The sequence below is a fragment of the Phoxinus phoxinus genome, assembly GCF_949152265.1.
Source record: "Phoxinus phoxinus genome assembly, chromosome: 16".
In the NCBI taxonomy this organism is placed as follows: Eukaryota; Metazoa; Chordata; class Actinopteri; order Cypriniformes; family Leuciscidae; genus Phoxinus; species Phoxinus phoxinus.
Window position 1 is genome coordinate 19603882 of NC_136891.1, and position 27892 is coordinate 19631773.

A 27892-nucleotide genomic window follows, 5' to 3' on the forward strand; every position below is an offset into this window, starting at 1 on the left:
ACCATGCTTTTACCACACTATTGGTAGTTTTAATGTGGTACTTATTGTAAATGCACAGTAACCACAACACTAACCATGCTTTTACCTCAGTAACCTCAGTTTTACTGTGATGGGTGTAGTAAAGGACAGCAATCACAAAACTTACCATGCTTTTACCTCAGTATTGGTAGTTTTAAAGTGATAATTGTTGTAAATTATGCATATTAACCACAACACCTACCATGCTTTTAATGCTTAATAATGTAACATCCAATATTTGTAAGGAAAATCAGTACTTTTTCCTTTAAATAATCCTATATATTATACATAATGATATTTTATTTTCTCTCTTTTCAGCTGAAAAGACCAAAAGGGCCTTTCGAACTCAGTCAGCCCATTATTGTTTGAGGACAAGTAAACGGAGGAGACGGACCGATGCAAAGACAAATATTCGCAATGGTACGTATGTGTTGGTTTTAACCCTAAATCAAACATTTTATCAAGCATTTGTTGTTTCTTAAACCTGTTCTTACAAAACCCATAGCCCAATCAGTATGAACAGTCTCAAAGTCTTAATAATTCACAAGATTTAACAAGTTGTCAAATTCGTACGATACTAGTACATATTTGTATACTCGTACATAATCCTGCAGCTTTTACTCCTAGTGCTCATTGGCTACTGCCTCAATTCCTGTACATATTTATCGCGATATTTGTAAATCAGTTGCGCCCCTTCTTGGATAGTAGTCTGATGTCCCACACACTGTCAGAAAGTTTATATTAATTGCATTGTGTATTCATTAAAATTATTACAAATTAGTCCCTGTCTGTTGTGTTCATGTTCCAATGTCCAATGATACATGATGTCTCTCCACACCTCATAACCTACCTCTGTTTGCAAGAGTGGAAAAGCTAATCTGACTTGTCACATGACATCAGATACGCGATTATTTTGTCGTAATCAGATCAGTTACACTGCTGATAACTGATTCATTTGCATATAAATCATGTTATTTTTAAACGAGTAAATATGATTATTGCTTGCTATTAAAGACATACTTTTATTCATAGAAATGCCCACATATCAGTGAACGTATAACATAAAAATGCTTTTAACATTTAATTGTGCAACACTCTTTACAGAAATATATCCCACAGTTATGGATAAACTCCCAACATCATCATCAAGTCCTGTGCTGGGCACATTGGGCAACAAGTGTCCTCCAACGTATTCGATCCGTGGCCAAGTTCTCCGCATCTTCCCATGGGACACTGACATTGTTCAGCTCTTCGTGAAACATCTGTCTCCATGTCTTCCTTGGTCTTCCCTGTCTCCTGCATCCTCCTGGTGGTGTCCACTTCATCACTGTCTTTGGGTGGTGTTGTTTGGGCATGCGACGGATGTGTCCAGCGAGGTGCACCCTTTGCTCTGTCACAGTTTCTGAAAGTCTTCATGTGAAGTCCCACTCCTCCTCAGGATCTCTTTGATATATGCAGAACCAATATTGAAAATAGTGATTTATCTTTTTTCCATATTGTTAAAGCATTGTGTTTTCTCTTTTCAGCTTCATAAACTGTGCTTGATGTCTGCCTAATGCCTTCATCAAAGAAGTGTCAGTGCGCATCAGGTGTTTTGCTAAAGGACATATTCATTGCCATCCATTAGTTCTAGTCATGCAGTGACTTCATGATGCAATAGACACATGTATATTTCTGCAAGTGTATATAGCAGGTGTTTGTCCGAACAATTGAAGTGAGAGTGTTCAGGAAAACCTTTAGAAAACAATCCATATTTATGGAAATCTTATTGGTGCTGAAAGAATATTACAGAAATGAGACACTTGACATAATGGACATTATTCTGAGTGTGTTACCTTTACATTTAGATGGACTTAATGTCTTTCATTTAGCTTCATTAAACCTTTTATTACAGTGGTCACTATAGTAAATGTCCACCATAACTACATCTATGGTATCATCATTACATCACTACCTGGTTAATGTGAATGTAATATACCCGTGAATGTATTTTATTGAAGCATTTTCTTACTGACGTTTATAATCATTAACTATTTTAAGTTGCCTTTCATTTAGTGACAATAAAAGTGATTAATGATCACAAGGATATAGAATTAAAGGTGAGAATGTAAAACGTTGTGCTTACGTTTTTGCCTATTTGTTCTTTAAAGCGAAGAAACAAATATATTTTCACATAACAAAGTTGAATCTCATCTCTTGGTTTGTAAAAGTATAACTTCATCATAGCGATTTGTTTTAACGTTACTGTATATGTCCCTATAATAGATGTATCCAGTGGCATAGGTTTGATTTTGATATTGGTGGGGACGGGGACATCATTATATAGTTTTGATCGAAATTATTGCTAGGGATATATATCAATGTCACTGGATATTGGTAGGGACACGTCCCTAGCGTCCCTACTAAATTCTACGCCCCTGGATGTATCTGTATCTTATACCTGTTTTTTTTATATAATTAACTTATTTTTATACTGTTGTGCAGTAGGTTTGGCACTACATTTGTCTTTAAACAGTTTGACATTAAATATTGGAATATGCTTTCAAAATTGTGTGCATTCATTGTGATTTTTTTACATTTATTTGAATATAATTGATATACTATACATACACTGTAAATGTTAGAAGCACTTTAGTACATGTAATTATCTTTAATTAAAATACTGCAAAACTACCCCTGCTGTAGGCCATTGCTTAGAAAAAAGTTTATCTTTCAAATGTATTTATGAATTAGTCTAATCAAATAAAAACATTTGTGTCATTGATCATGTGATCTCGTTTTTGGATGGTAACCACACAAAGGAGTCTTTTGTTTTTAAATGTGAGTTTTATAATTTAATTAGAATTAATACATTACAGGCCAAATATTGTTTGGGTTTAAATATGAAATATTTAAGGTATCTATCCCTGTAGCCGGAACCAGAAGAGATCTGTCATCATTTACCATAAATGGGCAAGTAAGTGTGACGCATCTGTACAGCTGGATTGTTATTGGCTGTGACTCTTTATCGCAGAACTCGCTGTGATTGGACTATCGTTTAACCCATATAAAACGGCGCTTCATGTTACAAAGTATGTTTTGGTGTTATTATTGCGTTAGTTATACATAAAGTTAATGATAAAGTGTCTCTGTTTTGTGAGAAATTGCTCCTTTACTGAGATCCCTACCCTAACCCTAAGCATGTCTGCACATTTCAATGAACTACAGGACAATGTTTCCTGTTCCATTGATAGCATGACAGAGATATGTGGGTAATGTAGTTTAAAACGTTTAGTAATGAAACAATAAATGTTAAATACATAATATCTTTAATGGACAACTGGATATCTAAATTTGTTCATTGTGCAAACCTTTATGACATATATGAGGGACAGGCTGAAATTTGATAATTTACTGTGAGCACTTTAAAAATAACCTTTATGCCAGCTTTCCGTATATTCCGATTTTCTCTTTGATACACTAACCAGACTGTGAGTTACAGCCATTTGAAATGTGCAGTTTTTTGCTCTTCTGGGGGCCGCTGGGCCCTTGTGGTGGAAGTGCAGTACAATCTACACAGATCTACACACACTATTACACAGGGATAATGCACCATTCAGTAAAACAAACAAAACAAAAAAGTGCCTACATTTCCTTTTCACCCCCTCTGGTTGCTGCTTATACAGTATGCCTGACATCAGTAACGTCTATGCTTTCATTTTAAATGCAGTAGGCTAGTAGATCTACTAGAATGATCAACATGGATCATCTTCAATTATGCTTGAAGTGTTTATAGCAAGATAGCCACTGCAGCCTCTTGTTATTCACATAGCTTCCCTTTATTTCACTGCAAACATTGCAGTTGCAGCTTATACATGCAAGTATGTGCAACTTTTGTTGCATTGTTTTGTTGCAACTTTTGTCCCAAATATCATTAACCAGATCTAAACGTGTATGTCCTAAGAAAAAGAATCATGGTAATTAATTATATGTAGTTGTTTTTAAATTATGAACTAAACTAAAGAAATAAGAAATTAAAATTTCTCAAATATTGTTTTTATTTACTGTACCAAACACCACTTTCAATAAACAATATTCACCATACTTTATTACACAACACTTTATTGGAGGACACAGCATAAAGTTGATAAAGTAGCATAAAGACAATGAGATTCAAGATAAATAAAAATGTGTCTTCAAAAATACATTAACATCATATTAATCCATTCACAGCTGCTGAGCCACAAAATGAGTGCCAGAGAATCACATTCAGTCACCTATGATACAGAAAACAGATTTGATATTGTGTTGGAAAATAATGATTCATTATCACTAAACTGGTTTCTTGCTCTTCCCTGTACATGTCTCGATCATGTTCATGTTCTTCTTCCTCGTCTAAACAGTTTGTTCAGGTGTACCCTACAGTACAACAGAAGAACAGAAGATGTGATCACTGATGTGGTGTAGCTTTTTCTCAACCAGAGTAAGAAGTCTCAACATCCCATTGTCAGGCGTTCTCCAGTCCTGGTCTGAAAGTAAAGCAAAAAACACAAACAATACAAATTAAGTTGTTTAATGGACAGTCAGGTCAGCTTATGGCTACGTTTACACGTGGAAGGCTATTTTCATAAACGGACATTTCACCCCTCTTCGTTTTCAAAAATAACATCGTGCACACGAACCCGTGTATATGCCGTCCAGAGCATGCCAAACCTGTAGGTGGCAGTGTAACGAGAAGCTCAAGCCCACGTTAGCAAATCAGAATCCCGAAAATAGTCTCATATTGTGACGTCGCTGGCTAAAACTCAGTTTTTCTCAGTTTACATGCAAACGTGCAAACAAAGTTTTCCAAAATCTCCACTTTGGCCGGAGTTTTTAGAAATAATCGTTTTCTGTGATAAAAACTGGGTTTTCGTGTAAATGAGAGGCCAAACCGCAGGGAAATATCAGTGTCTTCACTTCGTGTAAACGGGGCCTATGTTCTGCGATATATTAAGCAGTGATGGGCTACTCTGGCCCTTAGCGTCCACTGTCCTGCAGATTTAGCTCCAACCTCAAACCCTCCTGCCTATTGTCTATAAGTAAAGCTGAAGACTTTCATATGTGCTCAATTAGGGTTGGAGGTAAACTCTCAACCTTAAAAAGGAGAACGCAAAAGGGCCAGAGTTGCCCGTTCCTGATTTAAATTTACAAAGCAGCAGTCAGTACATTATATAATATACACATTGATTTATTTTATACATATATATATAATATTTCAGCACATTATATAAGCTAAGTACTGAACAAAAAATGTTTTACCCATATCAACAGCAACCTATTTTAAAATATCTTTAAGAAAGGCATGGTCTCTTTTGCCTTTGCAAGTGATGCTTGATTTTTTTCAAGACAACATACTCTTCTGTCACTTGTTTCAAGAGCTTCCTGTAACCTGTACAATGTAAAATTGTCAACATCAAATTATGTACTACATATTACAGCATTGTTTCAATACAAGACATACCAATGGATTTGCGCACCTTTCTGTCTTCTTTGGGCACCAGATGTTCCTTCCTCACCCGAAACAAAGGACTTATTCGCTTGTGTTGATATAAGGACTGGTCTTCCTTCTCTGCTGTAAAACAAGAAAGTATCTACTTACTCGTGCAATTACTATTGTTCTTGAAACATAAATTAAGACAGTTATAATTTACCTTACGATTCAGGAGAGAGCATTTGATGAGTAAATACTGATTGAAATGTTCTAGAAACTTTACCTGGGAAGGGCTGATCACGGCAAGATCCGCTGCGACTCACTAGTAGCTCTTGTGAGGGTTGGCTCTTAAAAGAGCTGTTGAGTTTGATGTTGTAGAGATCTAAAAAAAGGACAAAGTAATCCTGCAATACAGAAAGGAAGGTAATTTTATTACATTACATGCAAGCAGTCAGTTATACAACTGTAGGATATATTTCTGTAAAGAGTGTTGCATAATTAAATGTTAAAAGCATTTTTATGTTATACGTTCACTGATATGTGGGCATTTCTATGAATAAAAGTATGTCTTTAATAGCAAGCAATAATCATATGAACTCGTTTAAAAATAACATGATTTATATGCAAATGAATCAGTTATCAGCAGTGTAACTGATCTGATTACGACAAAATAATCGCGTATCTGATGTCATGTGACAAGTCAGATTAGCTTTTCCACTCTTGCAAACAGAGGTAGGTTATGAGGTGTGGAGAGACATCATGTATCATTGGACATTGGAACATGAACACAACAGACAGGGACTAATTTGTAATAATTTTAATGAATACACAATGCAATTAATATAAACTTTCTGACAGTGTGTGGGACATCAGACTACTATCCAAGAAGGGGCGCAACTGATTTACAAATATCGCGATAAATATGTACATGAATTGAGGCAGTAGCCAATGAGCACTAGGAGTAAAAGCTGCAGGATTATGTACGAGTATACAAATATGTACTAGTATCGTACAAATTTGACAACTTGTTAAATCTTGTGAATTATTAAGACTTTGAGACTGTTCATACTGATTGGGCTATGGGTTTTGTAAGAACAGGTTTAAGAAACAACAAATGCTTGATAAAATGTTTGATTTAGGGTTAAAACCAACACATACGTACCATTGCGAATATTTGTCTTTGCAGCGGTCCGTCTCCTCCGTTTACTTGTCCTCAAACAATAATGGGCTGACTGAGTTCGAAAGGCCCTTTTGGTCTTTTCAGCTGAAAACAGAGAAAATAAAATATCATTATCTATAATATATAGGATTATTTAAAGGAAAAAGTACTGATTTTCCTTACAAATATTGGATGTTACATTATTAAGCATTAAAAGCATGGTAGGTGTTGTGGTTAATATGCATAATTTACAACAATTATCACTTTAAAACTACCAATACTGAGGTAAAAGCATGGTAAGTTTTGTGATTGCTGTCCTTTACTACACCCATCACAGTAAAACTGAGGTTACTGAGGTAAAAGCATGGTTAGTGTTGTGGTTACTGTGCATTTACAATAAGTACCACATTAAAACTACCAATAGTGTGGTAAAAGCATGGTAAGTTGTGTGATTACTGTCTTTTTACTACACTTATCACAGTAAAACTAATGTTACTGTGGTAAAAGCATGGTGTTGTTTTTACTGTGCTTCTACTACACATACAACTTTGGAACTAATTGTACAACTTAAAAACCTGATATGAATATGATTAACTGATTGAAGGTCTACTCTAGGCCTACTGTATAGCATATCACGTGACAGACAGTGTTTAATCACCATAGAAACCATTTTCATAGAAAGCAATGAAACGCAAAGCCTCCGTTGAGATGACAGATATAATGCAGTGACTGAACTTGAGCTAATCTGATTAATTTCGACACACAGAAAATACATTATATCAAACATTATTAGGACAGCGTATTTACGACTACTTACCAACATCTGGCACACGTGAACTGATGCCAAATATCGCGAGGTGTTCGGAATGAGACTTCTTCAGCGCGATTTCCTACTAATAATTTTTTTTTATATATATATCAATAAACAGCAAAGCAATCCAGCTTCCCTGGCAATAAGAACGAAATAATATAATTAAAATAAATACATAAACCATGATAAGATCTCGTGAATAAATGTTGATTAAACAGCTTCTCTACTGCAGCCCGATAGGGAGATAGAATCGTGCTTTGATCACGAAATATGCTTCCCATTGAAATACATTAGTTTTAAAAAACGTGCTGGAATTACGAAAATAACGAAATAAACGTGCCCGTGCCACGAATCAATAGATTAAATTACGTGACCATATCACGAACTGCCGTGAGACTGGGTTGCATATAGAAGGGCAGCAATGAATGTCAGAATCCAATGTCTGTGTAAAATATTTCTGCTATTTGAAGGCAATATGTATCTATGAATCTTGTTTCCGCCACAGAATTAACTAAAAAAACGTAATTACAATTTTTTTTTCTCAAAATTGCGTGATATAGTCATAATTCCGATCATGCAATTTTGACTTTAAAAAACGCAATTGCGACTTTATATCATGCAATTCTGACTTTATAAAACGCAATTCCGACTTTCTAACTTACAATTGCAACTTTATATCACACAATTGTGCCTTAACATGCAATTGCGACTTTGAAATCACACAATTCTGATTTTCTAACTCGCAGTTTTTTTTTTTACAAAGTGACATCGCCAACTACTGGCCTGGCATGAATAATACAGCATTTTTTTTTATCGTTTTCGCGGATCTGTGTGAAAGGGGTTCATTTTGACAACGTTGTCATCTGTATGTGAAACTTCTCAAAACTTTTTTTTTTATGCATGTACCCCTATAGATCAGGCTGGATGGGCAAAATCCTACAGAGATTGCGCTTCTCAATTTCCCTCCTCGTCTCCTCGCTCCTCCATCCTATGACCCGAAAACCGATCAAGCTCAGCCATCTTGAGGGACATCTCAATTCTCTAATTGCACCGCGATGAGGGAGGCGAGGATCGAGGTCTGAGGAAGCTTCCAGATGAGTTTTGAGCGAGGATGCACAGGTGTATCCTGCGCAGAAGTCTTTTTTGTCGAGAAACCTAGGTTTGACGCACGTATAAATTCTCCTCCCCCTTCACATCTGTCACAATAATTATAATTTATGCTTTACATTTGCAGTTTAAATGAATCATATATCACACATAGCCTATATCAACGGCATCTTGCTTTATCTTTATTATTAATTTATTAAATAACCAAACTTCAACAACATAAGGGCAGATCCTTTGAGCGCAGCTGATGACACGGTGAAGTGATCAAGAATATTCCAATACACAAATAAGCTTTCCTTCGACTCCTCCATCCTCATTTTCTTTCCCTCGCATCCTACAGGGGGTGGAGCTGAGACGCGAGGAAAGGAAACGAGGATGCACAAATACGAATTGAGAAGCACCCATTGATTAGCTGGTTCAGTTGTCCTCATCTCAAAGTCTTCTCTCACAAGGACATTATTTATGGTTATGGAGAACAACAAAGACGACTGGAAAAATCTGTGCAGCATTAAATATTGCAATTATTATTGCATCTTTATACTTTGTAATTTCATATTTGGATTTGTAATTTCATGTATCTGTATCCATAATTTAATATTTACAACATGAATTCCCCAACATTATTTCAGTAGCCTATTTTTCTTGTCTGCTTTCTGACAGTAGGCTATTAAATATTAGGCTATACGCACCTTTTTGTGGAATATAAGGTGCAGCTTCCGTCTTTGCATTGTAGCAGACGCATTACTGACTTCAGCTTTTCTATTACTTAAATCGAACAATTTTTTTTGAAAATGTGAATATAGAAATCCCAAATTTCGGAACGATCCAGTCCGTGTTTTCCAGGAGCCTCGGCGCAGAGCAGTGGAGAGAGCTTGAGGAGACGCTTATAATGCCATGCTGGAGCAAAGGGGCTCCGGTAGGGGTCTAGTGCATTTGCGCACGTTCACATTGGCCTCCGTGGGAATTGGAACTTTGGTGTTTCAAATAAACTTTTAAATAAGTGAAAGTATATTAATGTCTCTGGTTACCAAACATCACCAGTTAAAGACGAACAGAACAGTCGTCATTCATCTCTTTCAATGCCTCAGTAATCGTTTTCACAGCTCGTGCCCACTGCCCAGCGCGCACACACAGACTTCCACTGACATGACAGGACAGCAGTGGAAAGGGCTCCTCCAAGCCCAAATCTAACGGTGTTAATGAATGAGAAGGAATCGGTGTGATGTGGGGCAGTGGATGGGTACAGCAGCGCTACCTCAATGAATAATGTAGATGGGCATCACATCAGCATGCGTCTCTAGTCTCTGCGAAAACACGGACGCTGGAAATCAACCTACAATCTTTTCTGCTTATTTAACCGCTACTCTGAGGATGGAAACGGGTCTGGTCGCGAATCATCAAGTGAAAAATGTTGGAAGCGGAGATCCCCCTCCTTCGCCTCTCCATCGCACACCTCCACAGCAACAGTCGCACGCATTCCCTCATTCCCAGCAGCAGCAGCGAGTCGTCCACCACCACAACAACAGCATCAACTCCACACCCGTGCGCGGAGATTTTGGGAATCGACAGGATGGAGGGGAAGAAAACGCTTTGGAGACGCAGGTCGATCGCCATCCGCGTTTGCTGAATACAAGTGACGAGGAGGATCGCTCGTCCAAACCCGGGGGGGAACGGATGGGCAGCAGGTACGAGCACTCCAACTTTGGACCAACGAGCAACAATAACAACAACAACAACAGCGGCGGCGGAGGCAACGCGTCCCGAAGCGGGAGCAGCTCAGTTTCTGAGTTTAATCATTATTACGGGAATGGAAGAGGAGGGCCTTGCTTTGATCAACATGGCGGACAACAAAGCCCTAGGACGGCTTTAATGCATCAGGCACAGAGCAACATGGATCAAGTGCAAAACTCCCACGAAGGGTACCATAATAATCCATACAACCACTATCCCAACTACCGGCCGGGGTACGGTGGCGCTGGATACGGTATGATGAGCCCATCGCGGCAGGGGAACATGATGGGCCCTGGTACCAATTCGCCCACTGCTGCTGCTGCTAGTCATGGCAAGGCTGCTATGGCCTCTGTTGCCCCGACTCCCGGTGCCAATGTTGGGGGCTTTCAGAGGTTTCCCGGACAGAACCAACAGCACCCTTCTGGAGCGACACCCACGCTAAACCAGCTCCTGACATCTCCAAGCCCGATGATGCGGGGATATGGCAGCGGCTATCAAGACTACAGTAACCCGCCGCCACAGCAGCAGCAGTCCGGGATGGCTTTGGGCAAAGACATGAGCTCCCCGTACAGCCCCGCTGCCAGCCACAGCTGGGGGGCACAACAAAGAAACATCCCGTCCATGAGCCCTGGGAATAACGGGAACAGCAGAGCTCAGGTGAGCGTTTTAGCATACGTATGTGTCTAGCTTTGCATCAGGTCTAGCTGTGGCCTGATGCTATCCATAACATTAGCTTTCAGTGTCCTGTTTTTATATTTATTAAACGCACTTTATCTATGTGAATGGTGAAATAGCATGCCGAGGTTGGGTTCTCCTAGTGTAGTTAAGATTATCTCGGGGTTCGGGCTTGTATGTGGATGTTGACAGGCAGCAGAACATGTCAAGTTCTGCCCAAGGTGACTGTGCTAACTGTTTTAGCATGAGTTAGCCTGCGCTGAGGCTTCATTTCTGCTACAAGAGATTCCCGATACAACGATCAGATATGCTGGGCTGCTTGTATTCATACACGCAGTATAATATCACAGAAGCATCACCGAGAAATTAATTACATGCTATTGAATAAATTATCGGCCGTGGTTTCGATAAAGAGCTCGTTCGGTGCCATTCTAATGCACGGAACGTTCTAGCATTTCGCCGCTGCTAAATAAAAATTCGCTGCTAGCACGATTTCTTACCGATGTCAAGTGTAATAACGCGATTGTGTGATTTAGTTATACTGCCCGGATGAAATGTCGTTGTCGTTTTCAACGTATGGTTGCCAGTAAGAACTGTCTGTCTGAAACGAAGGGCTAGACGGCGTTTTCAGCGCAGAGCGCTACTGATTAGCATTGTTAGCTGGTGTTAGCGCCATTGCGCTCGTCTGTCTTCACTTCATTATGCAGGAATTAATGAATGTTTTCGCATTCACCTCACATTCTCTAGCTATATTTTTAAATATGATATGTAGTGGCTTTCCTAAACGCAAACCATTTAAGTGTACATTTAGTATACGGTGGTAGTGAGTCAGGTTTTGAGACTATAAGTTAATGTCTTCGTGTTTGTCTAGGTACGTTAGGTGGCTCACTAGGTTTTGGCATTATGATGACCCAAATGCTGACTATTTAGGCTGCTTATTATGTTTTGAGACTTTAATACCCGTAATTGCTTTCTAAGTACGAAGCTCACTACGTTTTGTGAATATAGGCTAGCCTACTGCTCTAAAATCCCGTCCTGGTTGCAGCTCACTAATTTTTGAGACTATAATATTGAAAAATGTTGTCTAGCTAGGCAACAAACTTGGTTTTCAGATACAACCTTAGGTTTCAAAGTCCAGCTGGCCAAATCATTTAATTTTAGTGATAAATTGACTTCCCTGCTTAATTCGTTTTTATGCAGGTCTAGTCGGAAAGCTGACGAATCTATTGGAATAGTTTAGCATTAATATTCATCCTGCTATATGCTGTAGGTTTGTCTTTGTGAAACAATGAACACTTGTAATGTTTTGTTTGGTGTAAATGTATTCATTTGATGCAAGTTATTTATTAATTTGGGGGGGGGGGGGGATTTAGCTGTTTTTAACCAATATGTGCCACATTATATTGTCTATTTTGTACTCATTGATTTCTAAATCTGTATTTGTCGATAAAAGACAGTGGTAAAATCCTTGAGTTTATAGTTTATCATTTGCAAGTGGCAAAAGCGGTCTTCTCCAGCATCTTATGCGATCAGATGCTTTGGCCGCGGGCCCTTCTCTGTATGGATGAGCAGTCCTGACCTTCACACATGCAGATTAGCCATGCTTTCATAGTGGCACATGAAGAACATTTGGGCTGGATTGCCCAGGGTAATCCCAAGGCGAGCCCAGGCAACATGACTGGAAGAGATGCCAAGACACCTGATAGCCCTCACGCCTTCCATTCATTCTTGACCAATTTTGTACAACACCCTGAGAGCATTTTGGATCTACCTTGGCAAATTATACAGTTTTGAATAAAGGGTAATGAAATCTGTTAATAACCAGTGTTGGGGAGTAGCTAACTACAAGTAGTAATGCTACTAACTTAACTTATCAATTTTTTTTAGTAGCTTGAAAGTAGCGCAGTTGCTTTTAAAATTGTAGCTTTTCCATCAAGTAGCGGTGTAGCACGACATTTTGCGTTTTGAGGAACCTGCAATGTATTGAAGCAGCGAAGTGTCTTTTTATTATATCGCAAACTAAAATTGTCCATTACTGCCCGCCATTGTTATATCACGCCTCTTGCGGCTTTACGGTTAGGCTGCTAAGTCAAGTCACCTTTATTTATATAGCGCTTTTCAGATTGTTTCAAAGCAGCTTTACAGAGATAACAGGAAAATAATTCCTGAGAAAGGATCGCCTGATGATTACGTAAAGGAATTTTTCACATGAATCGACTAGTAAAGGTGACTTTTTTTGTATAATCCATGTAAAATGTAAAGATTAAACGCTGTTTGCGGTGAAGACTTCAAGCACAAATGGATTTTAAATTGACTAAATGTCTTGCTTTATAGCACTCTATATCAAATATCTATTTATGTTTTCATTACAGTGATGAATCAGTGTTTCCCATTAATTACGAATCTTTCCCGCCACAATTCCGTAATGAACCTAAAAGATCACAAACATTGTGTTTAGCACCATTGCTATGGCAAAGCTTCGGTCAATCTAACAGAAAACCAATTTGCGATATAGCTTAGTGTGCTGCTTATCACACGGCAAAGCTATAATTGATTTAAATAAGGTATATATTGCTTAGTTTGTTGTGGCAGGTTTAAGAGTGCGATCAGTTTTAAGAGTTCACAGTAAACGCTGCGAGCTCCTTCACCTGTGAATTTAAAGTATATTTTCGACTACTCCCGTGTGTCCAATTGAAGTTGCATACATTTTGTACTTGCAATGATGTTTACATTTGTTGCAACTTCTTACTTGGCTTGGATAAACAATCAGTTTAAGATATATATTTGAGTATTATTGTAGGCTGTCTTTGGGTAGTTTACAAAACAATATTGAAATTACAATTGTATTGCATTACGAATTGTTTTAAACCACAAATCATTAACAATTATTCAGTTATTTGTAATATACAATGCCATTGTAAATTGGACATTGAAAATGTCAATATGGATAATTAAATTAATTAATAATTAAATTAATGAAATTCGGACGTAGCCTACTACTTCCACCATGTTGTTACTGTCACGACGTGACCTACCAGCGTTAGTTGCGTCACTTCACTTCCATTCACAAATCCTCTCCCGTGGCCTCATGGGATAATGAAGTGTCCATCGAATGCGCACTTTAGAAGTAGTAGGTCATCCGGGGACATTTCTGTTTTTCTAATTACTATGTATTCGAACATACTACTCTGTTGGCGTACAGTTTTCCGCATACTATAGGCCTATAGTAGGGAAGTGTTCGCTTTTGGATGCAGCGTGTATCATAACTACATTAACTTATGAGTAGTTTGTAGCCTACTCATCACTCGTCACTTTTGTGTCAACCTCATCACATAAACTCCAGCAATGTAGCCACACTGTTTTGTATTTGTTAGAATTTTTTTCTTACAGAATGAAATTGTTGCATGATTTTAAAGGAATTTTACTGTAATTGTTATAACCTTCCTTACAATGCTATTTTATAAAATGGAGAGTTCCGTTTTTTTTTTGCTGATTGGTGAATTTTTTGCATTTGTGCTAATATAATATTATGATATGATATTAAGTGTTGCGCCACAAATGTTTTGAAACGCATATAAACTGAATGTTTAGAGAAGCCTTCGATCAGGAGCAACAGTTTAAATAAAATGGTAGACTGGTTGAATTACATCAATGAGTTTGTGTTTAGTGTGACAGATTTCAATTCTTTAGACATACATGAGGATGATGTTGACATTTATACTCATTTGCATTTTCAGAGAAAGGTTATTATGAGAATAACTTGAGTTGTTAATGGCTTATCTTCAGCATGAAGCCCATTTAAGCAGTGCACTTTCCCCAGGCCTCCAAGTGTGCGTTGCTCTGCCACTGGCTCCATGCTAAATGTAATTAGTGACAGAAATTCACCAATCCAGTATGTAAATTTGTCTGAAAGGTTTTAGAAGCCCTGTGACATTTTTTTATATTAACTTGGTGTGTTCCTGGTTACACACACACACACACACACACACACACACACACACACACACACACACACACACACACACACACACACACACACACACACACACACACACACACACACACACACACACACACACATTATTTCCAGAATACTATTAGTATAGATAGATAGATTTTATTTGTCCTCGAGAGGAAATTTGTTTCCACCGCAGATGCGTACATAACACAAACACACATAACATGTTAAATTATCAACATATCATAATACCATCAAAAATAGTTGCTGACATAAAAAAAATACATAAAAAAACTGTTATTTTGGCTATTTACTGCCCCTGATGCATTTAAACATGGTTCGTTATCATTTACACTATTGTTCAAAACTTTGGTATAAGCAAGATTTTTTAACGTTTTTGAAAAGTCCCAATGCTGCATTTATTTGACAAAAAAATACAGTAATATGTTTAAAGTAACCTTTTTATATTAATATATTTTCAAATGTAATTTATTCCTGTGTAGTATAGCATGATCCTTCGGAAATCATTCTAATGCTGATTTGGTGGTCAATAAACATTTCTTATTATTAGCAAAGTTGAAAATAGTAGTACTGCTAAATATTTTTGTGGAAACCGTGATTCTTTTTTTTCAACATTCTTTGATGGAATAGAAATTTCAAAATGACAGCACCGGATGCATTTGATTGATTTAATGCATCCTTGCTGAATCAAAGTAAAAAAAGATACTCCAAAAGCTTGAATGGTTGTGTACGTTTAACATTTCATGATCATTTATTTGCAGCATTTCCCATTCTTGTGCAATTTTTGAAAATCTAGACACTAAATAATATACTAAATCTAAAAAAATGTGTGTTAAGAATAAATGGTGCGACCATACGTTTTGTGTAATAATTTTTACAAAATACTGAATGTTTATTATGGTAGCTCAGTTAGTCTAGTTCAAATTACAAATTTCTGTGTTGAGAAAAAATAGGTTCACACACACACACACACACACACACACACACACACACACACACACACACACACACACACACACACACACACACACACACACACACACACACACACACACACACACACACACACACACACACACACACAAAGTCATTTAGCTGTGACTTTTTTTCTTCCTCTTTTTTTTTACAGTATAGCATGACCTTGTTCTTAATTGCTGATTTAATGATGGACTTGATTTTAGTGCATCAATGTAGAATAAATTAGAGAAGAAAGTGGTTTATGGTTATAAAATAGGAGATGTGTCATTGATTGATGCTGTAAACTGCATCTTGAGTAAGAATGACCTGGAAACTTCCAGCAATGCTCCACTATGTCCTAATGGTGCACAAACTCCTTTTGCTCTAAACTAGAGCAACTCTAATTTGACAATATAGTTGTCTAGTCAGAGTAAAGTGTGTGTGTGTGTGTGTGTGTGTGACAGCACAGCACTCTGGCATGACTGCTGACGCTTAAAATGTTCATTTATAGTGGCCTCCCAGGCTTTCTCAAATTGGTCACATTTTCTGTAAGTGCTGCTTCAATTGGCCTGAATTTGGCAGTGGCATGAGAAGATTAGCTTGGATGGCTCTCAGTCTTTCTGGCAAAGATGAGACACTTGAGAGAAAACCTGACGACCCCCCCCCCCATATCAGTCAATGGCACGTTGCCCTGAATCTCTCCATTTACTGAACTACTCAACCTTATGATTGCTATTTGTATTCCAGTCTGCTCAGGCATAATAGTCGTATAAATGTGTGACATAGACTACCGTACGTTGAAAATGACTATTGCTGTTCTTCATGCTAAAGTGTTGACACCCTTCTCAACAGGTGTCACCAATGGACCCTATGGCCATGAAACGTTCACAGATGTACGGGATGGGCAACAGTCCCTACTCTCAGCCGGGCGGATCTTATCCGGGACAGCCATACGCATCCCCCACTCCTCACCGATACCCGATGGGAATGCAGGGGCGTGGCCAGGTTGGCATGGGAGGGATGCAGTACCCTCAGCAACAGGTAGAATTAATGATTTTCAGTGTTGCAGAAGAAATCTTTAGTCCCTCATAGATGCAACTGTCACATGCAGCTTTGACTTCCACTTGAAAAGCTTTGCAGATACCATCATAGCAAGGCTATTTTACATGGTTGATAGAACCACCCTCGTAATGTCATGTGCTCTGTGCATTAGGAAATGTTGAAACGAATTATGTGAAAAGGGTCTTTGTTGTTATTTTTAAATGCACAATAAATCACTTATAACCAGGCCTGTGGAGAATTCTACTGAATGTGCCACAGATTTAACAATTTAAAAACATCTACCCTCATGTGCTTGTTCTTCGGACAAGTAAATCGGTCATTCACTTGTCCAAGTAAAAAAGTCGCTTGTCTGGAAAAAATACTTGTTTTTTTGGTGTAAATATTATTTATTCTGAAACCATATTCTTATCAGTGTTCTATCAGCTTTGACATATTTAAATCTGCATATGTGTGATATTTACCCTCTGGGCATTTTTTTTCCTAATCTTATTATGCTTCATCTTTTATTTTAATTTTTAAATTGGATCAATAAATTAAATTAGAAAAAGACACTACAGGGCTGTTACCAATCAAATTCAATCATTTACAAATTAGAACTGCATTAAAACATTTTTTTTTTTACTTTTAAACATGAAACTAAACCGCTAGTAGGTGGGGGCAAGTGACCATCTTAATGAATCATCAAATGATTCGTTCAAACTGATGATTTGTTCAAGAATGAGGCAGTTGTTTATGAATGGGTCATTGAATCTTTGACTCAACCAATCTGTTCAAAACACTGAATCGTTGCTGTGAGATGTGCAATGGTTCTTCTGTAATCCTTTATTGGAACAATTTTCGCTGCTGAAATAGTACAAAAACAGCCAATATTGCATCTAAAATGTAGGTGTCGTAATATTAACTATTTGTTAATTTAACTGTCGTATGAAATCAGTCACACTTTCAATCGTGATGGTATTCAGGAAGACAGCACTCTTGGTTGTGTGATGTTGCTTAACTGTATCATATGTTATAAATGTTTTAAATTCTCTTTCACTTGCCCCTTCAAAATAATCCACTTGTCCCGGACAAGCATTAATGACGAGCCCTGGACCCAAGAAACGGCTTGACAGGCACAGTTTTTTGTCCTGTGTTAAAAGATTTTCAATGGAAACAGGAAGTTGTGGGATGACATTTTGAAGGGTCTTGCCTAGAGATGCACCGGTCGATCGGAACCGGCTGGGTTTTGCTCCAAACACACAATCATCTGTTTACTCTCAGAGAGTGAATATGCATTTCCATTCAGTCTGTCTGCTGTTTGCTTTGGTATTGTTTAGGTAGCATAATTTCACAAAGCTGAAGTCAGACCATTCTGTTTTTGCTTTAAATCTTGAAATTATACAATCTAATTGATATCAAAAACAACTGCTCATGCTACATATGTAGCATCTTTGTTGGATTGTGATTAAAATGCTGTGATTTCCTCTTAATTTCAAATGGGTACAGATTATTATTTTTTGTTTAAGGCCAGTTTGGCCGCTAATAGAGCAAATAAACATCAAGAGTGCAACAGCCGGTTTCTGGAAGTAAAACTTCAGATTTTTTAATGATACCATAAGACATTTTTTTGAGTTTGAGGAGGACAACTTTTAATTAAATTGTTTAACCAACAATCAATATTAGTTAGAGGAATTTAATCATTTGTAACAAACACAAATTAAGTTGATATACAAAAAAAATAAAAAAATAAAAATTAAGCCACTCCAACTACTTGAGTTGTTGACCTGGAACCAATTAATATGATCTGTTTCACTTAAAATCCACAGCTTAAAATTTATATTTAATTAAAAAAAATTGCTTTTCAACTAAACAGTATTAACCTCTGCCTTTTTTTTTTTGTGCGAGTTGATTTGAAAAAGCTAAATGGTTGTAAAAACCACAATAGAAAATGAGTGGGAATAATATCATGGGCTCTTTAAATATAATTTGTATGCTGTCTCAGATCCCAGCTCCTTTTAACACAGAATTCAACATACTTTCCTCACAATCGGCACAAAAGAAAAAAAGAAAAAGAAAAAAAAAAGTGCTTGGGCCTAGAAGTGTTTCTTGTCTGATGGCAATACTTCATTTTTTTTACCATACCAGAATGTTTTTACTCTCCCCAAGCTGGCTGCCACATGAGGGTCTATTCTTCTACGATATCTACTTTCTATGCACAGCTACCTTCAACTACCGGAATTAGCAACACTGACTCATAGCTCTCAAAAAGATATAGCAACAACGGTGCTTTTCATGCTGTTGAGTCCACAGGAAACTGAAGTGTCCCACAGGCCGACGGGCTGAATAGTGACGGCCCGAGGGGAAACGCAGAGTGTGGTGCAGAAGGAACGACTCTGTTGTGCCTGTCAGCGTGGAGCGACAGCACTCCCAGTGTAGCAGAGATGTTGACAGTCTAATGCGCCGCGTGTCTGTCAGAAGAGCTTGGCAGGCAGTCTGGCTGGGCTGGGCCGTCCTATTCTGGGTACAGACTGCCCTACTAAATTTAGACTGGAAAGCTGGACTGTGTTAAGTTCAGCACCATTGCCTGTGAAATGACGGGAATTAAACCAGTAGTATTGTGACCAAACATGTTTAATTCTCTACCACATTACCGTATTACTCTAACCTAATCTTTTCGTTTGTTTAACCTTTGCCAAAATGTGAAGGCTTAAGCAAGAAACACACTTCCCGTAAACGCAGATGTGAATGCTTGGCCAGCCAATTAAACTGTAACGCCATGGCAAAAGAATTTATAGTTGAAGGTTTGAGATTGAAATCTGACATTTCTAGCTGTTTAACCTAAACCACTATCGTTAGCATTACGCTAGCCTGTTAACTAGGCAATATTATTGACCGCTTGTCTATAGCAATGTAGAAATTCCAGGCCTAGTTATAGCAGTTACGCATGTACAATAAAGTTTTTTACTCAGTATTTTTTGAATAAAGAAAGTGATTAATTTGTACTATTATTCAGGTAGCTAGTTATTAACATGTTGACAGATTAACTACGGCACTAGCTTAGCAACTGCCATCGAGATGAATGGTGATGCTAACAGATAGACTTCTCCAGCTATTGTATACCTCCTTGTTTTGACACAAATTGGGAAAACAGCGACGCGTGAAATCGAGTGTTTGGGTTCACGTACTTGAGCGTCTTTTTGGACCTTAGAAACACAAACTGCTATTTCAGCTCTCAGCCACTTTCTTTTCATTACCTCCAGATCCATTACACTGATCTTTGGTCAGCTATACTGACACACGATCAGCAGGACAGCAGTCGTGAGCAGTTTCCTCCTGTGATTGCCCCTGGGTACGGACGTGACCTTTTTAGAGCGAAAGATCAGAATCAGCAATCTCCTCCTGGCACGGAGGAATGTAGGAGAGGCACTAATCAAGGAAGACATCACCGAACGCGGCCGGCACATAATGAGATCATTACAGGAGAGAGTTTTGGGGTAATCTCTAACCCGAGGGGTGCGCCATGCATTTGTGCAGCTGTTAGTTGTCGGCGTTCTCGACCGAAAGGGATCCTGTAATGACTTTTATATACCAGGAGACCCTAGATGACCAGAGGATGGTGCGTGTGTGTGTGTGTGTGTTTGTTTTTACAACCATACCTGAAATTGGATGTTCATCTGGTCTGATACCTGGGGAATCCTGCTGTGTTATTTATATTGATCTTCTGTACAAAAAAAATAGAAGACAAAGCTTAAAACTCAGAGGAGAAGCACCATTTTAAGGCAGAGGAAAATGGAGACAATGTCAAATATACTTATGAAGAACTGTGTATCAAATTCGTCGCCTTTCGGGTGAAATTTGTTGTTCTAACATTGAAATTGAAAATCATTGAATTGATTTTGTTTTTTATTCTGCCGTTTTTGTTATACATAACCATTTATTAGGCTGAAATGTTAGACTTGTCATTTTATAAAAATGTGATTATTTGTACTGTGAAGTTGTTTAAATCATGTTTCCGTAGACATTGGTTGGTTTATAAGGCATTAAAACCATTTTTAATACATCATACTATAAAACAGTTGTGCTATTTTGAATACACAAAGGTGTAGGTCCCGCGGGTTTAATATGCGGTTTATTTGCATGCATGTAGGTTACTTGCGTGCGTCTCAGAGCGGCTAACACATAATGTACATGATGATTGTTTAGAGTATGTATATTATGTATTTTAACAGTGTTGCTGAAACCATATGATTACTTGCTTTTGATACTTTATTTGAACCAAGCATTATTGCCTTAGTGTTATTATATATGTCTTTTTTTTTTTTGAGAGAGAGAGGCTTAGGTCTTTGCTTAGGTCTATTTTTATTACCACCAAAAAATCTGATTACACCATTATTCATTAAAATAATCAACCGATTAGTAACACGATTATTCATCAAAATAATTGACCAATTATTCACCAAAATGTTAGGCCAATAACTCGATTAGTCACCAAATAATCAACAAATTACTCGATTAGTCACCAACAAATAATCAACCGATTACTTGATTCGCCACCAAAATAATTGACCAAATTAATTGATTATTCACCAAAATAATCGACCAATGAATTGATTATTCACCAAAATAATCGACCAATTAATCGATTATTTACCAAAAACAATCTACAAATTCTACAAACCCCCCCCTTTTGCTCTTTTGTCCAGTCAGACATTGCAGAGCATGATGATGGCGTTAGGTATGTGTAATGAGCATGTGTGAGCTCAGGTGGATGAGGAGCAGGTGCGTGGCAGGGGCTGCTGGTTCTGACAGGCGTTTTGAGGGTTGTGTAAGAGGACAGGTCCTATCACAACACAATCAGCAGAAGCCCACCCCCCCACGAGGCACTGCCTCTGACCATCTGACCGACACTCACCTGCTGTCCACATTTCTGACAAGCACCGTACATGGCAGAGACACGGATTAAATGTGCTCTTTGTGTTTGGACACAATCTCTTAGTGGGATTTTGGAGCAATTCTGCACTGTCCTGTTAAATCCTGCTGTTTTATTTCAGTGATGGAAAGACTGGAAATGCATGGCTGTTATCCTTTGATATTTCCCTCAAATGACACAGACGGTTACAAATCCTAAAGAAAAGCTGTTGAATTTTTTTACGTGCAGTTGTTAAAATGGGGATATATATATATATTAGGGCTGTAACGGTTCACAAAATTTACGGTTCGGTTCGACACGATACAGCAAAAAGAAAGAAATGCCAGAGAAATTTCCTTGATTTACATTTTTTTATTAAAACTAACATCATAAAGTATGATAATTTTTTACTTTGAGCAATGATGGAGCTATACTTGACATATAAAACAAAAACAGCTCCTTATAAAAAAACTTAAATATAATATTGTAGTAGCTATAAACAAAGGTTTATTTTATTTCAGATTAACATTTGAGGGCAGCTATTTAATTCATTATGTCGAAATAAAATCGATGTAACGTTACTTGAAAGTATGTTAGGCCTACAATGTATCTCCCTGGTTTGCACACCAGCGCTGTTTGATCCGTTAATAACGGAGAAATGTGAATGCTTCTCACTAGATCTCGCAGCGATGTTATTATTTCAGTGGCGAATTCAAATCCTTTTTTTACTGGATCTCTTAGCGCTGGGTAGTAACAGTGTCGCTTGATCAAGATCGGCTCGCTATTGAGCTTTTATTGGTCCAAACTGGTAAATGGTCCATGAATCACAAAATAACGAGTAGCGCAGTTTCGTTCCGCTTTCATTATGTTTGACATTTGATGTTGGGCAATGTTGTGGTCGCGCCAGCGTCTCTTACATTATGATCGTGCTTGCGGCGTGCCTACATTTGAAATAACTAAATTTTGGTCGGCAGGAAAAATGGTCCAATGAACCGTTCGGTTTGTAATGTGTGCCGAACCGAAAGCCTCGTACCGAATGGTTCAATACGAATACGTGTATCGTTACACCCCTAATATATATATATTGACACATTGAATATAATAGGCATGCATGATATATCGCCCACCATATCGGTATCACCCGATATATGTTCATTTTTTATGTTATCGTTATAGGCCCGATAAGAAAATTTGGCTGATATATTAAAGCCAATAAATAATGGATTATTTCCTTCAGCTGAGACACTTCAGATGCGCACTTACGGTATTGCTTGTAATATGATTGTAATCACTTTAATAAAGGAAAAGAGAGAGAAGGAAGCAATGGGAGAAGAGAAAGGGGAACAGGATCAGGAATGGATCTCAATCCGGGTCTCAAACTCGAGTCACCCGAGGTATTGCTGTCCACAAGGCTATGGCTTCAACTTACTTTCTAATGGAAAATGAGACCAAAAAAAAAAAAAAATGATTGAGAAAATGATTTTTGCAGTCTAGATTAGGGTTTGTCCTTGCTTGACTTCCGTTTCCTCATTAAAGAAGCTCAGAGAACACGGCTCTCAACACAATTCCCATCCGAGCCTGGTGAGTGTGTGTGCACGTACCGTCGCTGACATACTTTTGCACGTATTAGAGAGATGAGCGGGAAAAACACATCATCATGGTTCGTGGATTTGTTTTCTGTTTGGTATGAATGACAAATGAGAATTACAGCGGATGAAGAGAGCGGGTAACGGGGGGCTCAGATGGGAGGACAGCGTGCCAATAGCAGCTGTTGCCTTGAAAAACTCTTACATAAGAGCGTCACAATAACAGCTTGTCGTGAATCAAAGGAGGGGGAACAGTTGTGCATTACTAAAGCGCTAACACACCCACAGGGACCCTCGGTGATCAGACGTCTCCCATCATCCCTCACTGCAGCAGAATACGGTCGTCGGCCCTGTTTGGGGGGGTGTTGTTGTGTTCATCCACAGTTCGGTTTTAAAAGAGACTGACCACATTCTATAACCAATGCGACTCACAACTAGGTCCACGACTAACGATTATTTTGATAATCGATTAATCTGTTGATTATTTCTCTGATTAATCGATTCATCGTAGGAAAATCCAAAAATGCAAATATCATTTAATTCATTTTAATCCATTATTTAACCCATCATGCACGTGAAACTATCAACTGTAAATATTTGTTTATTATTTTCATTGTCGATTAACATTTATTTGAATCTATTATTATTTATTATTTTAATATTTTATTATCTTCTTCTATTATTATTATTATTATTATTATACATGTTGCAGGACTCGCAACTGAATTTTGAGAGCATGTTTGGTTTATATGGGGTGTATCAAAACCAATGATGTGGACAACTAGTTGTCTGTTCCCTGATGTGAGCTCTTAGTGGGATATTATTTGCTGTCAGTCACTAATGCTACATCTTTCAACCTCTCTCAGGCTGAAAAATGACAGAAAATAGTAGCATAGTGTGATCGGAGAGCAAAACCTAACACCTGTTGAGATCCAGAGAGTTTTTGACCGAATATCTGAGAGCAAAAAAAAAAGAGCAGGACTTGTCAAAAAAATTATTGATTGAATAAATAAATTAAATCTTAGACACAAAATTCAATTAAATTGTGAAATATGCATTTTGTTGTGATTATAATTAAATATAATAAACAAAATAAGAAATATAGCGCAATAATAATATTATTGTGAAATAATACATTTAATATTTCATAATAATTATAATACTAATAAAAAAATAGTACAACTGTAAAATTATTCTGATAGGGCCAGATTTACTAAACAGTTGAAATTACTGTGAGAGCGCAATCACAAAAAAGCCCAACCACAAAAATGTTTGTCAATGACGTTTTTTCCGTTGACTAAGATGAGACGATTTTTCATTTTTGGTTCTTCTGGCGAACCCCCACCAATTTAGAAATTGATTGATATATTGAATATCACCAAAAAGCACAAACTATGTTTTTTTTTAAGCTGTATTGTCCAGCCCTTCTGTTCATGCAGGTGTAATGCGATCCTCTCCTGTTCTGCATCTAGTACAGGACAATTTAAGCGTCACACCTGTTAATAAATATGTCTGTCAATCCAAACCACCGCCTGTTCCAGCACTGTGAGAATCATTTACTCCTGACTTGAGACGTCACGCCCCAGACGCAGAAATCTCAGAACAGATTAGCACTGTAATGTTCCGGGGCGGATCACCATTTAAAATGGTTGAGAGATGAATAATAATCGTCCTCCCTGCCGTGACATGCCCTGTGAAGCGTTTGAGAAGGTTTTGAGACGGTTGGTCTGTGAACGAGTGCTGACTCTCATGTTTGTGTCCAGATGCCTGCTCAGTACGGGCCACAGGGGATGGGCGGCTACTGTCAGCAGGGGCAGCCGCCGTACTTCAGTCCTCCACAACAGCAGTCCGCGGCCCCCGCGCAGCCGCCCTACATGCAGCAGCGCCCGCCAGCTCAACAGGTACGCTACTACACTACATGGCTACTGAAGGGTCCTTGATCTCTCCTTGTTTTATTTTGGATTTTAAACGGAGTGCCTATTTACACTAAGTGCAGATAGCCCGCCTTGTTGGCAGAGGCTATTTACACTAACTCCACTCACTGACGTCTGGATGGGACAGACACAATTATGGAAGACGCTATACAATAGCAATAGCGTAGGGGTAAGACGCGTGGCAGAGCGTTTTGATCCAAATCTCCCTTTTCCCATCACATACCAGATCGGAAAGGCATTTATTTTCAATAAAAATAAAGAAAATATGCGAAAAGTCTAATGTCCGTTTAACGATAAAGTGTTTATCGGTTAGGTGCACGTAGGGCTTTATTTTCCCAATAAGGCGGCTTTCATTTAATAATTGTGATAATTTACACTCTTTTATTTATTATTATGTTATTATTGCATACCGTTTAATGTAGAACATCACTGAGGTGCAAATAGTGTCTACCATAAGTATAAATAGCATCTTACTACTATTTACACTTATTGCAAAGAAAATACTGCTGTTTTTACATAGTGTAAATAGAATCCATGGCTATTTTCATTTAGTGCAAATAGCCGCTGCCTTTTCGAAATGAAGTCAAAAGTACTTCGGTACTAAGTCAGTACTAAATTGTTAAAAATGTGACGATACCAGTATTTCTGTAGTACCAAGTACCGGGTACCCTGCTTTCAAATGCTCCTGTGTGTATCTGTGTAAGAGCTTTGTAAAGAAGCTCAAAGATTTCTATTTACAATGTGTTTTTTAAAGCGTTGATCATTGTAGCCAATCACAGACATTTCTTTTGAGCGCGTGAATGCAATGGCCAATCAGATGTGTTTAAGTTAGTCAGAATCCGCTCAACACAGAGTTTTCGTTCACGGCGTGCTTTGGAGTTGTGCACACTCGCGAATCCTTCATTATTTCCAACAAAGTGTACCGTAAATATAATGTAAATAAGAGATTCATTGTGCAGTCTGACAGCTTTTTTGATCAGAGCGGGAGAGATCTGACACTTATTTTATGTAATGTGCATGTGTTTCTTTGTCCGTTATTTTATTACACATTTTTCACTTGATCTTTTTATAAATAATGTTTACTTATAAACATTGAAAGGCTGTTTAAATTGAACTATTTTACATAATATTATTTAACTATTTGAAAATAAAAATATTTAGTTTATCATTTATAATAATATAATACTACAGTTTTTGCTTATGGTACCAAAATTAGTACCAAGAACCGTGAAGTTTTATTGGTACCGACTACTGGAATTTTGGTACCGTGGCAACCTCACATTAAGCTGCAAGTCATGTTTTTGCAAAACATCTGCATTAAAAAAACTCTCCAACCAATAAGATATCAACTTTTGAGTTGTGTGTTCCTAACCAATATTCCTGATATACGTCGAGCCTTTGATATCATTGGTAGAATCTCTTCAAGGTCATATTTTACCACACAAAAAAAGAAAAAAAATTATAAAGAAAAAAGAAGGCTATGTTTTAGGACCAGTTTTTTTTTTTTTTAAATTGGGGCATTATTTTCATGACGGTTAAGTATGCAAATAAACAATGCCAATGCTTTTTCACATTATAATGAGAATTCGATTTTTTCTGGAATTTAGTAATGAGAATTTCAATGCAGTTTATATTTCCCCAAATATCACAATACAACAATTAGCTCCACCCACCTCTCTCTCTCTCTCTCTCTCTCTCTCTCTCTCTCTCTCTCTCTCTCTCTCTCTCTCTCTCTCTCTCACACACACACACACACACACACAGTCACACACACACACACACACACACACACACACACACACACACACACACACACACACACACACACACACACACATACACACACACAGTTGAGTATCTAGAGAAACACAGCTTGTTCTTAACGGGCTACACACACACACACACACACACACAGTTGAGTATCTAGAGAAACACAGCTTGTTCTTAACGGGCTACACACACACACACACACACACACACACACACACACACACACACACTCAAATAGTTTGGGGAAAGCGGTAAAAGAAACTGGCCTTGAGTGGATGTCTCACGGGTGTGTGTGTAATATCAGTGAGGACAGCACTGCCATGCGCCTCATATTGCTATCACACTCTGTTTATTCCCTGGACCTTAAAGGCATTATTTTCATTTTCTCTTATATGACACTGAGGCTGATTGAGAAAAACGGTTTCATTTTCTTCCTCTGTGCCGTTGCTTCCAGTGTCTCTGACAGGAGAGATTGTGGGGAGGATGAAAACTGCAGCAAGTGGGAAATACAGTGGCCTCCGAATGTCTGAGAAAGTTTTAGGATTTTCATTTTAAACAAAGAAAAGTTACTTCAAATGAGGATGAAATGTATTCTATTAAGAAAATTTGTGACACTGATCATGTGAGCTCCTTTGGTCAAAAGGATGTTCATGCAGCTCGAGTGCTGCTGTCATTGAAGCAAAAAGGGGACCAAACTTTTCGCTGAAATTGTTACGCTAAAAGAAATAATTTGTAAATTAATGTTTTTTTTTTAAATTAGAAA

At 37.9% G+C, this 27892-nt stretch overlaps 2 protein-coding genes across 10 annotated transcripts in view; one reads left to right on the forward strand and one right to left on the reverse strand.

Moving 5' to 3' along the window:
- Nucleotides 1-4081: 4081 nt before the first annotated feature.
- LOC306983622 (uncharacterized protein) lies at nucleotides 4082-7534 on the reverse strand. 5 transcript variants are annotated; one of them, XM_079584179.1, is made up of 5 exons: nucleotides 7447-7534; nucleotides 6633-6734; nucleotides 5754-5874; nucleotides 5501-5611; nucleotides 4082-4526 (listed from the first exon to the last, which is right to left on the reverse strand). In XM_079584179.1, exons 2-5 carry the CDS (start codon nucleotides 6633-6635, stop codon nucleotides 4417-4419), a joined length of 345 nt encoding a protein of 114 aa, XP_079440305.1. In that variant the 5' UTR covers nucleotides 6636-6734; nucleotides 7447-7534; the 3' UTR covers nucleotides 4082-4416. The 5 variants fall into 5 exon arrangements, 4 of the variants coding, with proteins under 4 accessions (XP_079440305.1, XP_079440307.1, XP_079440306.1 ...); XR_013794403.1 differs by having other exon boundaries at nucleotides 5501-5608; nucleotides 6633-7514; XM_079584181.1 differs by having other exon boundaries at nucleotides 4082-4416; nucleotides 5517-5611; nucleotides 6633-7514.
- A 1928-nt stretch (nucleotides 7535-9462) lies between these two features.
- The window catches only part of arid1b (AT-rich interactive domain 1B), an 84292-nt gene continuing 65862 nt past the window's right edge, over nucleotides 9463-27892 (forward strand). For all 5 annotated transcript variants that reach the window (XM_079639185.1, XM_079639187.1, XM_079639188.1 and 2 more), the window contains exons 1-3: nucleotides 9463-10935; nucleotides 16742-16930; nucleotides 25189-25326. In XM_079639185.1, coding sequence (XP_079495311.1) covers nucleotides 9820-10935; nucleotides 16742-16930; nucleotides 25189-25326 — 1443 coding nt within the window. In that variant the 5' untranslated portion in view covers nucleotides 9463-9819. The remainder of the gene's footprint in view (nucleotides 10936-16741; nucleotides 16931-25188; nucleotides 25327-27892) is intronic.

Coding starts and splice junctions, on each gene's coding strand:
- LOC306983622 (XM_079584179.1), bottom strand. Junction 5,612..5,753: donor CCGTGATCAGCCCTTCCCAG/GTAAAGTTTCTA, acceptor CTTGTTTTACAG/CAGAGAAGGAAGACCAGTCC. Junction 4,527..5,500: donor AAAGGTGCGCAAATCCATTG/GTATGTCTTGTA, acceptor CTTTACTTTCAG/ACCAGGACTGGAGAACGCCT.